Here is a 14,998-nt window from a genome sequence, read left to right as displayed (position 1 = left end):
GGGGGGGGGGGGGGGCGGAACACCATGGGGCTCTGACCACAGCCCAGCCAGGAGGCCTGACAATGACCACAAGCTCTTCTCAAATCAAACATCTTTTCCTTGTGTTTTGTACAAAAAGGGGTGGGGACAGTGCACAGGGGTGGTGGTGGCATCCGGGACCCTAGAAGTGGGCGGTGACACGGTCAGTCTCCAACAGGTCGTCCAGGATCTGCAGGGAGATGGGGCTGGTGAGTGGGGGGAGGGCCAGGTGGGGAGGGGTGGGCCACGCGGGGCAGGCCGGGGGCTCACAATGTCAGGAGTGGTGCCGATCTTCTTGGCCAGTTCGCCACGCTCCATAGTGCTCAGGTACAAGTAACGGTTGAGCAGCTCCCCATCCAGAACGTTCCGCACGGCATTCTGCAGGATGCGCCGGTCCACATGCAGCATTCTGGGGAGACATGCAGGCTGTATAGGGCGACGGGAACACGGGTGGGGGGCGGGGGACGCACACTCACCGGAAGGCCCTGGGGTTGAGGCCGGCGTGGTGGGGCAGCATGGTGGTCAGCGCATTCTGCAGCATCAGCAGCCGCCGGTACGTCTTCTCCTGCATGGGCAGCAGGAGCCCGATGCCACCGTCCAGTGTGGCTGCAGGAGGCACCGGGTGAGTGAGGCTGACCGCCCCGCCCCACACGCCTGCCCGTCCGGCCCGGGACTCACCAAACCAGGTGATGTGCTTGTTTTCCCACACCACCGACTTTTTGCTCGGTCCCTCCGCAGCGCCGCGGCACGGCGTCCTCCAGAATGTGTTCACGTGGGCACCCACGTGGAAGTCTGCCCGCCGGAGCAGGCGCATGCCCCCGAAGCTCTCTTTGGCTAGGCCAGAGGGAGCTCAGGTCATTGCCTGCCCAGCGCCAGCCCCCGCAGAGGGGAAGAGGGAATACTCACCTTCTGGCAGGTACATGTACACCATGAGGTTGCGGTCACGGTCGGACACTGGGGAGCAGAGCCCCGGGTTAGCCCGGCCACCCCCGAAGTCTCTGAGCCCCAAGACCCCCCCCCAGGCCCTGCGCTCACCCAGGAAGCCCAGCTGGGCGTTGTCCACCATGAAGTCCACGCTGTACACTTCCAGGGGCTTGGCATCCTGGGGACGGGGGACGGACGTCAAGGTCAGCCCGGGGCCAGCACCCACCCAGCACAGGGCCTAGGCCGCACGGGTACCCGGGACACGAGGCTCAGGGTCTTGCTCTCCTCCTGGTAGCGCAGCAGCGAGATGCTCTTCATGACGTCGGCCGCCAGAATGAAGTTCTTGACGCTGATCATCTGGTGGATGTAGAGCTGGGTGTCGATGAAGGCCATGCCCGTCAGCTCGCTCGCCCGCAGGCTCCACAGGAAGATCTAGGGGGACAGCAGCAGTGGGTGACAACGGGCAGGCAGCGGCAGGCCCCGGGGTGAGCGGGAGGGCTCACCTTCTGACCAATGGCGGACACCAGGTGGCCATTGCAGTGGCACAGAGCGGTCACAGGCCCCTTCTGCTCCTTCTCATACAGGACTTTGAACTTGTTCTTGGTCAGGGGCTGGCCAGGCTCAGGCACCACCTCGATCACATCCATGATGAGGATCTGCCGGGGAAGGAGGGTGGGTGATGTGCAGGGAAGGGGCCGGGGCTGCCAGGCACTGCCCACCCCCACCAGCCCACCCCCTTACCCGCCCTCGGCACGTGACCTCCTCCCCCTGCATGAGGCAGGTCCCAGCAGCCACGTAGCCCTTGAGGCCTGACACCGTCTCCTCGCTGCGCAGCGACACGGTCTTCATGCAGGTCACGTGCTCCCACTCCTCCAGCTCGATCCTGCACGAGGCAGAGTGAGGATGCCGCCTCCCGGCTGGCCGCCGGTCCCCAGCCAGACCCCAGCCTCACCTGGCGTTGGGGATGGCCTCCCAGCTGACCGGGGAGATGAGCTGGATGGAGAAGGCCTCCTGCTGGGGGTGGATGTATCGGTCGTCTGCAAGGACACGGGCCGACGGTCAGGGTGGGCAGCCTCGCCAGCAAGGCCCACTCTGGGCATCACGCACCTCTCTCGATGGTCTCGAACTCCTTCTCCTCGCCGGTCATGCGCGGGATGCGGGTGCACGGCATGTTGGTGCTGGTGGCGACTGCATACACCTGCGAGAGCGGAGCGCGTCACGGGCGTGCGAGAGGCCACGCCCAGAGGGTCCCCGGCCCTAAGAGGACGGGGTCAGACCTTGGACTCCACGTGGTAAGCCACGTAGTGGGCAGTGCAGCGCAGGGGGATCTTCCTGACAGGCCACGGGGCATCGTAGGACAAGTAGGCAGGCAGGACACTGATCCTCAGCTCACCCTGGTGCGTGGGGGACAGGGGCCGGTGAGACCTGGTATCCGCCGAGGGCAGGGCAGGCAAATCCGGGCTTCCGAGGGCTCCACGAGGCCAGCCCTCAGCTCTACCGGAACCGAGGTGTGCGAGGGACTGAGACGTGCTGTGCCGTGCTTCACGGCCTTCCCGTCCCTTCTCTCAGGTTTCCCCAGGGCTGGCATGCTGGCCACAGACATGGTCTGGGCCCAGAGGAAGCTGGAGGCTGCAGGCCAAAGGTTACCCACACCCCGGCCGGGCCAGAGTCTGCAGACAGATGAGGGGACCCCCCCCCACTGGGCCCTGGCTGTTGTCCTTCACCCGTAGTCCCAAGAGCATCAGCACCTACAGAGCACTTGCCACATTCTCCTCACGGGTCCTCATACTGACGTCACAGATGAGGAAACGGGGCTCAGAGAGAATGAGCACCTGGCCCAGAGTCACACAGCTCCTCAAGGGCAGAGCAGTGACTGGAACTGGAACTGGCCCCCCGCAAACAGGCGCCCTCAGGGGCTGCAGCTGCCACGCCCGCCTGCCCTGCCCTCCAAGCCTTCCCAGTCTCTCACCTCTTTGACCTCGGCCTTGTCCACCTGCTGGACACCCCGCAGGGTCCCCAGCACCTCCTCCTGACCCAGGCAGGGCAACACGGGGCCCATAAGCCTTGGAGTCTCCCTACCTGTCTGTTGAAATACAGGAAACCACGGGGACAGTTGACGTTGTGGAACGGGGCAAAGGAGTCAATGGGACCGTCGATGCCCATGGGGTGCAGCCGCAGGGCCCCCCGGCCAGTCACCAAGAGCCAGTGAGGCGAGGGGCCACAGATGAACACCTGAGGGCAGGCACTGTGAGGTGAGGCCCCATCTGCCCCACCCCGGGCCCCCCGAGAGCCGCCTGCCTACCCCTGAGTAGCCATAGATGTCCTCGAAGTACCGGAACCGGGCCACGCGGCCCCGGGCCCCAGCCCCCTCCTCAGCACCTCCGCCTTCCACTTTCTTCTTGGACGGCTTCGGCTTCTTCTCACGGAAGTTGATGTTGTGAGGGACCTGGAGGGGGTGGTGCGCCATGAGGGCCGGGTCGTGCCCCCAACCCCGTTCCACATCCACCCCACGCCCAGCTCAGCGCCGTCACTGCACCTTCTTGAAACGGACTTTGAGGTTTCCCTGGCCGAGCTGGGAGTCGTGCGGGAAGGCCTCGTAGATGAGCAGCTCCTGGTCCACGTGCACCTGGGGGGCAGTGCAGGGTCACCAGGGAAGTGGGGGCACCCGGCCTGGCTGCCGCGGGGAACAAAGGGCCCACACTCACCAGCAGGTAGGGCCTGCTCTGGCGGCTCCCCAGGGCCACCAGCAGCACCTCCTTGACGAGGGGCAGCTCCCCCTGGCGCGTGGCCTCCTCCTTTCGGGCCTCGCCCTGCGTGGTGGGCTGACCGAAGGAGCTGTCCACCAGGACCCTCTGCCCGACGGGAAAGTTCTTCACCAGGAACACCAGCCGCCAGTCGGGGAGCTGGTATATCTGTGTGGGGAGTGGGGTTAGCGGCCACAGGAAGCCGGGGACAGGGAGCTGCACCGGGCACAGGGTCCCACGCACCTCCATGGTTCCGTTTTCCCGCACCAGCAGGCACCAGTGGGTGGGCTCCGCCCGGAACGGGGTGGGGTCCCGGTCCGCAGGGGGCTGGCTATTCCTGCGGGCCTCCTCCTTGCTGGGGCTGAAGAGGGAGCCCGCGTCCCCGTACAGCATCTCCTCTTCATCATCCACGGTGGGGCTAGAGGCCGGGGCCGGCACACAAGTCACACGGGGCCTGCCACAGGCCCCCCTGGCCCCAGCCTGTGCCGTGACTGCCCCCACGTACCTGGTTTCCGAGCCCTGGCCCTCTGCCTCGGAGCCACTGCGGCCCCCCAGCTCATCGCGGGCCCCGCCCAGGCGGCTCTCAGTAGTGAACATGCCGCTGACGTCTCGGTACACGCACAGTGTGATCACCTTGGACTGCTACAGGGACAGGGACGGGCTCAGCACGGGGGGGGGGGGGGGGGGTCAGCAGGCTGCGCGCACGGCCGGGTGCTTACATGGTGCAGCGGGGGCTTGTGCAGCGCCAGGCGGTGGTGACGGCCCCCATACGAGTCGCTCTTGAGCAGGAACATGGTGACATGGCCCTCAGCGCTCATAATAACCACGTAGGGGTCAGCCACGGCACACTGCACGATGGGGGAGCCCAGGTCCACGGGGATGAAGTGTAGCTGGTTCACTGTGGGCACAGGATGGTCAGTACCGGGTGGTCAGCACCCACCACCCCTGCCTGGCCGCCTGCCCGCCCACCCAAGCCCACCTCCTTCCAACAAGCGGATGCCGAGCGGCGACACCTGCACGATGTAGCGATTGTCCCCAATGTTGCCAGCAAAGACCGTGGGGCCCTGTGTGGCAAAGCCACTGGTGTCCAGCTCCATGATCTCCTGCCCTGTCTGCAGGATCTGTAGGTGATGGGAGAGTGAGGCACACCCTCCACGGTGGGGACCCCCACCCCGCCAGGCTGCCAGACCCCTACCCCCTTACCATGGTGGAGTCTTCCCGGCTCAGGATAAGGAAGCCGTGTCTTCGTCCATCATCGTCTGCCTCGAGGGCGCTGGGCTCCTGCTCTGCCCCCTCCCCCTTGGCCGTCTCCTCCTGTGACGGCAGGAAGAGCAGTGATCACACCACCCGGCCGGGGGGGCCTGCCTCAAACAGCCTGGCAGGGCCCTGTCCTGGGCCCCACCGCCTCCAGGCCACCCCCAAGCTCAGGCTGAGTCCACATGGAGGGCAGCACTGGTCCCCTGCCCCACTCGGGACCTCCTGGTCAGCCTAGGCTCCACCTACTTGCTCCTTTCGCACAGGGGCAATGACTGTCCACATGTCGTAGCAGCCGGGAAGTTCAAAGGTCGTCACCACCTGGGGCCGGATGCTCTTCTGGAATGACAATGGGGGTGTCCGTCCACCCAGGTCCCACCAGGAGGCACCCCCTCCCCCACCCCCACGTACCTGTAGCACTGACAGGGCCCCATTCTTCCCATAGCCGGAGCACACCACGATCTCCAGGTCTGGCTCGGGGCTGTTCTGAAACTGCACGGGTCTGAGAGTAAGGGCAGGCCCCCGCGGCCCCCTGCCCCCCATCTCCCTGCACAGGTCTGAGAGGAAGGGCAGGCCCCCGCGGCCCCCTGCCCCCCATCTCTCCACCCGAGGGCACCTCTTCGGAGAGGAAGGCAGGCTCGCCCATGGCAGCGTTGGCACAGGGTCCAATGTTGAGGATGCTGTCACATACCTGCAGACACAGCCGTGCTCAGGCCAGCCAGGGTGGGAGGCCCCCCCTCTGGGCCCCAACCTCACCTCAAAAGAGTAAGTGGCCAGCTGTGTGCCTGACTGGGCCTCGCTGCCGTATACTTCAATCTCGTCCACCTCGTCCTGCGGCACAGACTTGCCCCCTGCAGCAGACACAGGCCCCGCGAGCCCACCCTGGTTGCCTGGCCCCCAGGTCTAATCCGACCAGCCCCCGCCTGCCCCCTCCAGCCCTGGTTCTCCGTCCTCACCTGACCAGCCCACTGTGGAGTCCACTCGCTTCTTCTTCGAGGGAGGCTCTTCCTGGGGGGGGGGGGGGGGACGGGGGGCAGTGAGCAGCCCTCTGAGGCAGCCCCCCGCACAAGGGGCTCACGACCCAACAGGCCCCAGGCACCCACCTTGTCGGCAGCCTCTCGGACGGCACTAGCTGGGGGCTCCTGCAGCTTCTCTGTGTACTTGAGGAGGAGCGAGTTGCCCAGGCGAGAGCCAAGGAACAGGTACCCAGGCTCCATGGTGACCATCTGAAGACAGTGGGTGCTGAGGGTGCAGCCAGGCCCACCCCCAGGGCCGCTGCCCCCACCCCTCTCCTTCAACTCACGCTAGTGGTGAGGACGCTGGCAGCGGCCTTGTCGAAGTGGAAGGCGCGGACGCTGCGCATGCCATCAGTGATGAGGGTCAGCACATAGCTGTGGGAGGGGGAGCACTGAGCTGGGGGGCGAGGCTGGGGGGCAAGGGTGGGAGGGCATGGGGCTCACCGAAGGCGGGGAGACGCACATCTCACCGCCCTTGAGGGAGATGACCATCTTGTCGTAGGAGATGAACGCCGCCTGCGCGCAGTCCAGGGTGATCCTCACGCCCTCCTGGGTGCCTGTGCAGGACACAGTCAGGGCCACGGCCCCCACCACCCCTGCCCCTCGGCCCTGCCCCTACCCACACTCACGAAGGGGAAAGGCAGTGGTGCCGGTGGTGAGGCCGTTGAGAGCCACACCGTACGGAGGGACGCTCTGGTTCAGGTAGAGCAGCGAGTTGACCGCGAAGACCACCACCCCACCTGGAGAGGGACAGGCTGGTGGGCGGGGCTCCGCACCCTCGCACTACGCCCCCCACCCCCACGGCCCTCACCTATGGGCTTGGGCACCGCGAGGGCCTGGGTGCAGTCAAAGGGGAGGCTGGTGAGGGACCAGATGACCGGGTGGACCTTCTGTGTGATGTTCAGGGAAATGGCCACGATGGAGCAGGTGTCCTGCCGCACAGCCACCCGTCTGGGGGACAGACAGGTAGGTCAACCAGGGCTGGGGGGCCTGGTCCCTCCCCCGCCCCCCGGAGCCCCAGCCCAGGCCGTGGCAGCTTCAGCCCACGGCACCAGGGCCTCACCCCGGCCAGGTCTGGTTGGGCTCAAAGAGGATGAGCAGGGTGGGCTCGTAGTAGCCATGCAGGAACTGCAGGTCCACGATGTTGAGCAGCTTCTCGTCCAAGCCCCGCACGTCAATGATGTAGCTGGGCAGGAAGCTGGACCTCTGCCTGGGGGCAACAGGCTTCAGTGGGCAGAGGAAGCAGGGAACACCGGCTCAGAGAGCCCCTCCCCCGCTGCAGTACTCACCCCTCCCCCATTAGCCCCTCGTGCTCCTCGGCCAAGCTCTCCCTGCGGAAGGGCAGCACCACCAGGCGCGTGCCGTAGATGAGCATGGCTGCACAGCGTCCGTCAGGGTCCACCCGCACCCGCGGCGTGTGCACATTCTGCACAAACCCATCCTGGGGGCAGAGGGCATCATTAGGCAGGCCTGGGGATGGGAGGCCCAAGGGGAGCAGGGGGGGCTGGGGGTATGGCCTGGCCCTACCCGCAGCTCGGGCTCCTCAAAGTAGTGCAGAGACAGGGTCTTCAGGTCATGGGTGCCCGGGTCATACTCCACCACCGACAGCTGGAAGGCAGCAGGTCAGAGCTGGTGCCCACCCACAGCCTGGCAGGCCCTCCCACCAACTCCCACCTCCCGGCTCATCGCCTAACCTTGGCGTCCTTAAAGCTCAGGAGCAGGGCGTCCCGCTTGGCACCCACCAGCTGCACACTGGCCATAGACATGACGTTGCCGAAGAAGGAGAAGGACGCCACCAGCTCCAGCTTCTCCCGGTGTTCCCGGTGGGCCTTTCCCTCTGGGGGACAGGCCAGTGGGTCCAGGTCTGGGCCCACACCCCAGCCCCCACAGTCCCAGGCCTGTGGCCAGGGCAGCCACCCTTGTACGTACCTGTGCTCCTGTCATTTTTGGTTGGTGCCTGGGAGGAGAAGAGGAGGGTGAGCAGTAAAGCCACACACCTGGCAGCCCCACCTCATGGGGGGACAAGGAGAAAAGACCACGCAGGGCCAACCCCACCCAAACCCTCACCCCGGCGCAGACCACGCTTCCAGGCACTTCTGGAGACAGCCGCGCACAGCCCAACCCAACATACACAAACACGCTCGTACCCTGGTCCCCCACGTGGCCACAGGGCTTCTCAGAAAGCCCCCGCTCACCGCTTCCCCAGCAGTCCACTCACTAGCACGCACGGGCGGGGGGCGGCGCAGGGGGGTGGAGGGAGAGAGAACCTCAAGCGGACTCTGCACTGAGCCCAGAGCCAACAGAGGGCTCAATCTCACCACCCTGCGATCAGGACGTGAGCCGAAATCAAGAGTCGGACACTCAACTGACTGGGCCTCGCAGGTGCTCCATAAAGTTTTAATGATGAGACAGAAGATCATTTTTAACAATACACTTGTGCTACGGGGAAAACATCCTGGAGAGAGCTGCTTGAGAGAAGCCACGTAAGTAACTCATTACAGAAAGAGCATTTTATACATCCCATGCCTACTTCACAACAACCATGGAAACTCCAGAGCCAGAGGACTTCACCAGGAAAATTCTACCAAATGTTTCAGAAATGATGACTAACTTAAAAAACACCAAAGAAAACCAAAATGAAACCAAAAATCCCACTGGTCCCAGGCTGATGGCACCTCAGGAGGTGGAGGCCCCCTTGACACGGATCATGCACGTGGGACACAAAGTCGAAGCCGACGACTCCTTGCAGTATCTGCCAAGGAGCCGGTGACGTGTGGAAAGGGAACTACATCACAACCAAACTGAGTCATTCCAGGAAGGCAAAATTAGTTTAACACAAGAACACCCACATTATCGAGGTTAAGGAGAAAAATATACTGTTTCGATAGACACAAAAAAAGCATAGGATAGGGGCACCTGGTTGGCTCAGGTCATGGTCCCAGGGTCCTGGGATCGAGCCTGCTCGGCAGGGAGTCTGCCTCTCCCTCTGCCGCTCCCCCTGCTTGTGTGCTCTGTTAAATCAATAAATAAATATCTTTAAAAAAAAAAAAGAGGGCACCTGGGTGGCTCAGTTGGTTGAGCGACTGCCTTCGGCTCAGGTCATGATCCTGGAGTCCCAGGATCGAGTCCCGCATCAGGCTCCCTGCTCAGCGGGGAGCCTGCTTCTCCCTCTGACCCTCCCCCCTTCTCATGTGCTCTCTCTCATTCTCTCTCTCTCTCAAATAAATAAAATCTTTAAAAAATAAGTAAATAAATAAAGAGAAAGAAGAAGAAAGTTGAGGTCACTACGTTGATGTTGAAGAAACCAGATCTTAAGGCAAAAAGTACTGGAGAAAAAAGGGGACATTTCATGACAAAAATGTCAGTTCAAAAGTAAAACATTATTCTGTATCTGTCTCGTATACACCTAATAACACAGCTTTAAAATATGCATGTACACACAAAAAATCCTTGATAGGCCTGTAGAGCAAGTGTCCCACCTTGTGCGTCCTTAAAGTTACTGTGGATAAGCTTCATTTTGGGCTCTTCCATGTAAATTTGAGAATCAGATTATTAGATCTAATGGGAAACCCACTGCGACTTTGAAAGACCTGAGGACGGTGGACATCTCGACGATATTGAGATTTTCCATCTGTAACCATGACCCATTTTCCGTTTACTTGGGATTTCCATTAATTTCAATGAAGTGCTATGTATTTTTCCTCCCAAAGGTCACAGGGCCTCTCCCACTGCCCAGCTGCCCCAGGCCACACACAGCTTCTCTGCCCTGCGGAGAGCAGCACACCCCGCCTCTGACTGAGCTGCCCTTACTGCCCACCTCACCCAGGAGACTGGGGCACCAGGCACACTGCCCACCCCCCACACAACCCCACCTGCTTCGTGCTCTCTGCCTTCCCCACCCCTGTCACCAGAGGTGAGCTGTTCACTACTGCAGCCACCTGCACGGGATTCCACAGGGCAGATTCAAGACAGCCTCAAGACAGGGCCCGTCACCCCTCTCCTGGGTCTGGCCTTGCGGCGGCTCTGGACAAGCTATGGAGGGAACCGCTGGCGTGCGCCCAGAGCCCGGCCTTGTGAGGACCAGCAGCTTTCCCCTTCGTCTCCAGAGCTGCCACATAAGAAGCCCAACTACTTCGAGGCCACCATGCTGCCAGGAAAACCAAGCCAGCCACGTGGGGAGTGGAGGGGAGAGGGATGGAGAGAAGCCACCCAGCTGAAGCCCAGACCTCCCAGAGCACAGGCCAGGGACCTCCTCAGTCCATGGGGTGCCCTGTCCAAACTCCCACGACACTCACAGACGCACGCACCCGCAACACCAGGCTGCTGTTCCAGCAGGACCAGGCCGACCCCGAACACCCTCCAGCTGCCCCCCATCAGTTCCATCTCCCACCCCTCTGACTCGAGAGTTGGCCAACTTTCCTACAATGAGCCGAAGAGCAAATATCTGACTTCAGCTCGGCAGCCACGTGCAGTCTGTTTGGAATTCTTACAACTCTCTGAAGATGTCCAAAGCCCCCTGGATTTCGGTGGGCTGGGAGAGGGCTGTGGCCGTGCTGGTGCACCCCCCCCACCCCGCCTCTGTTGTGGATCAGCTGTTACTGTGCTCACATCTTTAAGAATCCTGTTTTCCCGCCGGTTACCGCTCCATCTCTTTGATTCCCTTTGCACAAGTCTTTCTGGAGATGTTCACCGTTAACTCATTCTCTTTCTCTGGTGGGCTCTCAACCCTGCGGGCCCCCGTCCCCACCCCCCAGTCAAGAGTCGCCAGGGCCTCCAGGTCCCGTGCCTCACCTGAGGCTCGGCAGCCTGGGACACAGCATCAGGCCCCCAGTTTGCTGCCTTCCCTGGTCCTGGGCTCTCCTCCCGCCTCCCTGGCCATGCTTCCTACAACTCTTCTTGGCCTCTTCCCTTCTTCCCAACGTCTCAACGCTGGGGCACCCCAGGGCCCAGGCGGCCACCTTCCGGGTGATCCCAACCAGCTTCAGAGTCTAAAGAGCCCAACTTCAGCTCCAGCCCAGACCCTGCTCCTCAGCACAACTCCTGTGTCCCCAGCTTTCCCTCAACCTCACAGGGGGCCATGGAATCAGCACCTTGGGTTAAGTCTGTGGCGGCTGGAGTCCAAGATGGCCTCTGAGAATTCACGCCCGGTGCGGCCGCTCACACTGTGCCAGGGCTGGTCCAGATGAGCTGTACTAGGTGGCAGTGTGCCACGTCCACCTCAGGTTATGAAGACACTGTGGCTTCTTGGTGACTTGTTCTTTCTCACTCAGTCTCCTTCCAACAGTGGTGTGAGTGAGAAGCAGAAACTCCAACCCCAACTGAGCCTTCGGAGGATGGCAGCCCTGCCAACCTCTAACTGCAACCTCCTGAGAGCCTGTGCAGAGCCACCCCACTAAACCACTCCTGGCTTCCCGAGCCTCAGAAACCGGGAGATATATCCATTGCTTAAGCCTCTAAGTTTTGGGACGCACGCCTGGGTGGCTCAGTCGGTCACACGTCTGCTTTGGGCTCAGGTCATGATCCCAGGGTGCTGGGGTCGAGCCCCATGTCGGGCTCCCTGCTTCTCCCTCTCCCTCTGCCCCCACCCCGTTTATTCTCTCTCTCTAACAAATAAAATTTAAAAAAGAATCTTTAAGAAAAAAAGTTTCTAAAAAAACCTTGTCATGCAGCAACAACTAATATGATATCCAAAAAGGAGCCCCTACTCCCATTTCCCTGTTCCACCTTCTCCATATCAGGTCACAGCAACTCCACCCCTCCTGGTACTCAGACCCAAACCGGGCCCCAGCAAAACCTTGGCTCCTCGTGCCTTCACGTCCCACATCCTGTCCACCCTGAACTTGACTGCTTCCCACCACCTCCACTGCCTGATGCTCCTGACTGGGCTCCCTTCAGGCCCCCTCCCACCTCCCTACCGATTCTTCCACACAGCTGCCAGAGTGACTGACCCTCGTGAAACATAGGTCAGGTGGCTCCTTAACTTCACCTGAGTTAGCACTCAATCCCTACACACCTAAAAGGTGGCCAGGCTGATACCTGGCCCCCACCTCGTCACCCCTCTGACCTTCTGTCCTCTCCTCCATCCTTTTTTTTTTTTTTTTTTTTAAGTAATTTCTATGTTCAATGTGGGGCTTGAATCCACGACCCCAGATCAAGAGTCGCATGCTCTTCGGACTGAGCCAGCCAGGAGCCCCTCCTCACTCCCCTCTTCCTCAGGGCCTGCTGGCTGATCCTTTCTTTTTTTCTTTTTTGAAAGAGAAAGGGAGAGAGAGACAGTGGGTGTTGGGGAGGGGCAGAGGGAGAGAATCCCAAGCAGACTCCATACCCAGCACGGAGCCCGACAACGTGGGGCTACATCTCACAACCCCGAGATGATGACCTGAGCGGAAATCAAGAGTCTGGATGCTTCACCGACTGAGCCACCCAGGCAGCCCCCTCTTGGCTGGCTCTTGACCACCAGCCCCGACTGCCCTAACACCTTCACCTGCCTGGAACCTTCACCTGACACCCACAAGGCTCTCTCCAGCACCTCGTCCTTGCCTGCTCAAAACTCAGCTTTGCAAGGAGGCCAAATTTAACACCACTCCTGCTCTCCACTCCCCCAGTCCGCTCTGCTGGTTTCCACAGCACTTCACGACTGGCTGTGTCTGGTCTGTCACCCCGGGGAACAGGGGCACCGCAAGCGCAGGTCTCTGCCCGCAATGCTCACCAGCATCTACTCACGAGGCCTCTGCACAAACACACACGTCTGTGGAGAAAACGGGGGAGGGAACGCCAGTGTTCACTGCGGACGGTGAGCTTCCAGTCTGTCTTTTTTTTTTTTTTTTTTAAGATTTTATTTATTTATTTGAGAGAGAGAATGAGAGAGAGAGAGAGAGAGCACATGAGAGGAGGGAGGGTCAGAGGGAGAAGCAGACTCCCCGCTGAGCAGGAAGCCCGATGCGGGACTCGATCCCGGGACTCCAGGATCATGACCTGAGCCGAAAGCAGTCGCTTAACCAACTGAGCCACCCAGGCGCCCTTCCAGTCTGTCTCTTAAAGCTCACTGGAATCAGAGAAGGAGGAACCTTACAGGAAGACGGGACCCAGAAACCGTCTCAGTTTACTGCACACGGCAAAGATGCTCTCGGACGATACGGAAACTGACTCATTCATTCATCTTAAGTAATCTCCACACCCAACGTGGGGCGCAAACTCACACCCCGAGATCAAGAGTCTCCTGCTCTCCCAACTGAACCAGCCAGGAACCCCCATTTGTATTTGCAAGACCTCTTCTTCAGTTTTGAAATTTTGACAAAAGCCAAATACTGACCTCAAAGCTGCCATTATCACAAAAGCTTAAACTAACGTTTTTTTAACGACACCTATTCAGTCACAAAGCTCTCGCCGAAACACTCCCACTTTTCCTGTTTTGCTTTCCTTATCGTGTTATTCGTACAGCCGTCCACGCAGTTAATGCAAAAAACCACACACAGGTGTCCCGAGGTAGGCGCCCCTCTGACCCCGTCTGCCGGCGGCACCAGCCCCCGCTCCAACCCGGTGGCGACCCCTCCCCCGCCGCAGGCGCTCTCCGCCCTCAACCGCTTCTGGCCGGCGCCCAGGCGGCCCCTTCTTCCCCGACGGCCTCCGCGCCCGTCCCGGGGCTTGGCGAAGCCTCGCTCGCCCAACTCGCGCAAGAAGCCTTCCCGGACCAGTCACCCCCCGGCAACCAAAGCACCCCGTGTCTCCGCTGGGGACGGGCTCGTCACGCTCCAGTGACCTCCCGTCGGGGTGCGCCCGCCCGAGGGCCAGCCTGCTGCCGCTCGCCAGGACCGTCGTTCCGCCGACAGACGGCTGCTCTGCCCCGGAGAGGCCGCGCGGAGGGGCCCACCGGGGAGCGCCGCCGCCCCGCCTCCGCCTCCGCCGCCCCGCCTCCGCCGCCCCGCCTCCGCCGCCCCGGCGGCACGTGCTGCGCTCTACCCGCCCGCGCGCCCCTGCGTTCCCAGTCGGTGCCGACTTTCCGCCTCGCGCTCCTGCGGCTCGTTCCCCGCCGCCGCTCTCCCCCCGCACACACCGGCGCCGGCCCGCCGCGCCAGCACGGAGGACGCTCCGGGCGCGGGGCGAGCAGCCAGGCGAGCGCACAGGCCCGGGGCCCGGGGGCCGGCTCGCACCTACCTCGGCGTCGCGGTTGAGGCGGTACACGTAGAGCTGCGAGGTGCCGGCCACCACGAGGTTGCGCTCGCTGTTGTTGAAGAAGTTGCAGTACATGGAGAACTCCAGGCCGGTGGGCGGATGCGCCTGCTTGTACACGGCGTACATGGCGCCGAGCCCGCGCGGCGCGGGGTCGCAGGGCCACAGCAGGAGCGGGGCCGCCGCGCACGACCCCGGCTCGGCGCCCCCTGCCCGGCCGTGCGCGCGCCCGCCGCCCACCTGGCGGTTGGAGCCGGCTCGCGCGGGAACGGGACGGCGGCGCACAAGGCCCGGGCGGCCCCGGAAGCTGAGCGCCGGGGTTCCCGGCGCCCGCGCCTGCGCCCGCGCCCGCGCCCGCGCCCGCGCCTGCGCGGCGCCGCCTGGGCGGTGGCGGCGGGAAGAGGCGACAGCGACCCCTGGTGGCAGGGGGTGGCGGGGCGGCCTTGCGGCTCTGCTCCCAGGCTCTGCGTCCAGAGCCCGGAAATCCCGAGCTCGGTCGAAATCCAGCGCCCCGTACCTAGGGAACCCGGCAGCGGGTGGAGAGCGGGGCGGGGGGTGCGGGGCTTAGGGCCTCCGGGCCTGGGCTGGGCTGGGGGCCGCCGGCCCGGGGTGGGGGTGGGGGTGGGGGGTCACAAGGAGGGTCTCGGCCGCGAGAAGAGGCGTCGTTCCCGCTCCAAACCCGCGTGGGCGAGGCGCCGTGCCGGACGCTGGCGGGCGCCGGCAGGGAACGGACGCCCGGAGGCGGACACGTGCCAGATGACGCTCCTGGCAAGGGCTGCTAGTGTGGAGGATTGCCCGACGAGTCCGAGTCCGGGGTCGGGACAGCCTCGTGGGGAGCAGGTTTGCGGGTCATCGTCCCTCTAGGACGAGAGG

General features: G+C 62.7%; 1 protein-coding gene across 2 annotated transcripts; it reads right to left on the bottom strand.

Moving 5' to 3' along the window:
• Positions 1-76: 76 nt before the first annotated feature.
• CPSF1 (cleavage and polyadenylation specific factor 1) lies at positions 77-14,413 on the bottom strand. 2 transcript variants are annotated; one of them, XR_003607579.2, is made up of 37 exons: positions 14,111-14,413; positions 7,886-7,913; positions 7,651-7,793; positions 7,484-7,564; positions 7,246-7,397; positions 7,020-7,166; positions 6,768-6,907; positions 6,586-6,696; positions 6,420-6,513; positions 6,244-6,331; positions 6,044-6,166; positions 5,897-5,948; positions 5,697-5,791; positions 5,557-5,631; positions 5,352-5,432; positions 5,190-5,279; positions 4,890-5,000; positions 4,666-4,807; positions 4,406-4,584; positions 4,192-4,328; positions 3,930-4,104; positions 3,648-3,854; positions 3,479-3,568; positions 3,245-3,388; positions 3,022-3,174; positions 2,220-2,336; positions 2,050-2,140; positions 1,895-1,979; positions 1,684-1,825; positions 1,446-1,598; positions 1,198-1,374; positions 1,054-1,120; positions 925-972; positions 697-852; positions 495-624; positions 289-396; positions 77-208 (listed from the first exon to the last, which is right to left on the bottom strand). XR_003607579.2 is itself a non-coding variant. In XM_028093552.2 (37 exons), the coding sequence occupies exons 1-37, from the start codon at positions 14,252-14,254 to the stop codon at positions 161-163; spliced, it is 4,335 nt and encodes a 1,444-aa protein (XP_027949353.1). In that variant the 5' UTR covers positions 14,255-14,411; the 3' UTR covers positions 77-160. The 2 variants fall into 2 exon arrangements, 1 of the variants encoding a protein (XP_027949353.1); XM_028093552.2 differs by having other exon boundaries at positions 289-427; positions 14,111-14,411.
• Positions 14,414-14,998: the final 585 nt, after the last annotated feature.

Source organism: Eumetopias jubatus, unplaced genomic scaffold (genome assembly GCF_037043125.1).
Source record: "Eumetopias jubatus isolate StellerSeaLion01/CBP00866 unplaced genomic scaffold, mEumJub1_p1.0 scaffold_4, whole genome shotgun sequence".
Classification (NCBI taxonomy): domain Eukaryota; kingdom Metazoa; phylum Chordata; class Mammalia; order Carnivora; family Otariidae; genus Eumetopias; species Eumetopias jubatus.
This window is presented reverse-complemented; position numbering and strand designations above follow the sequence as displayed.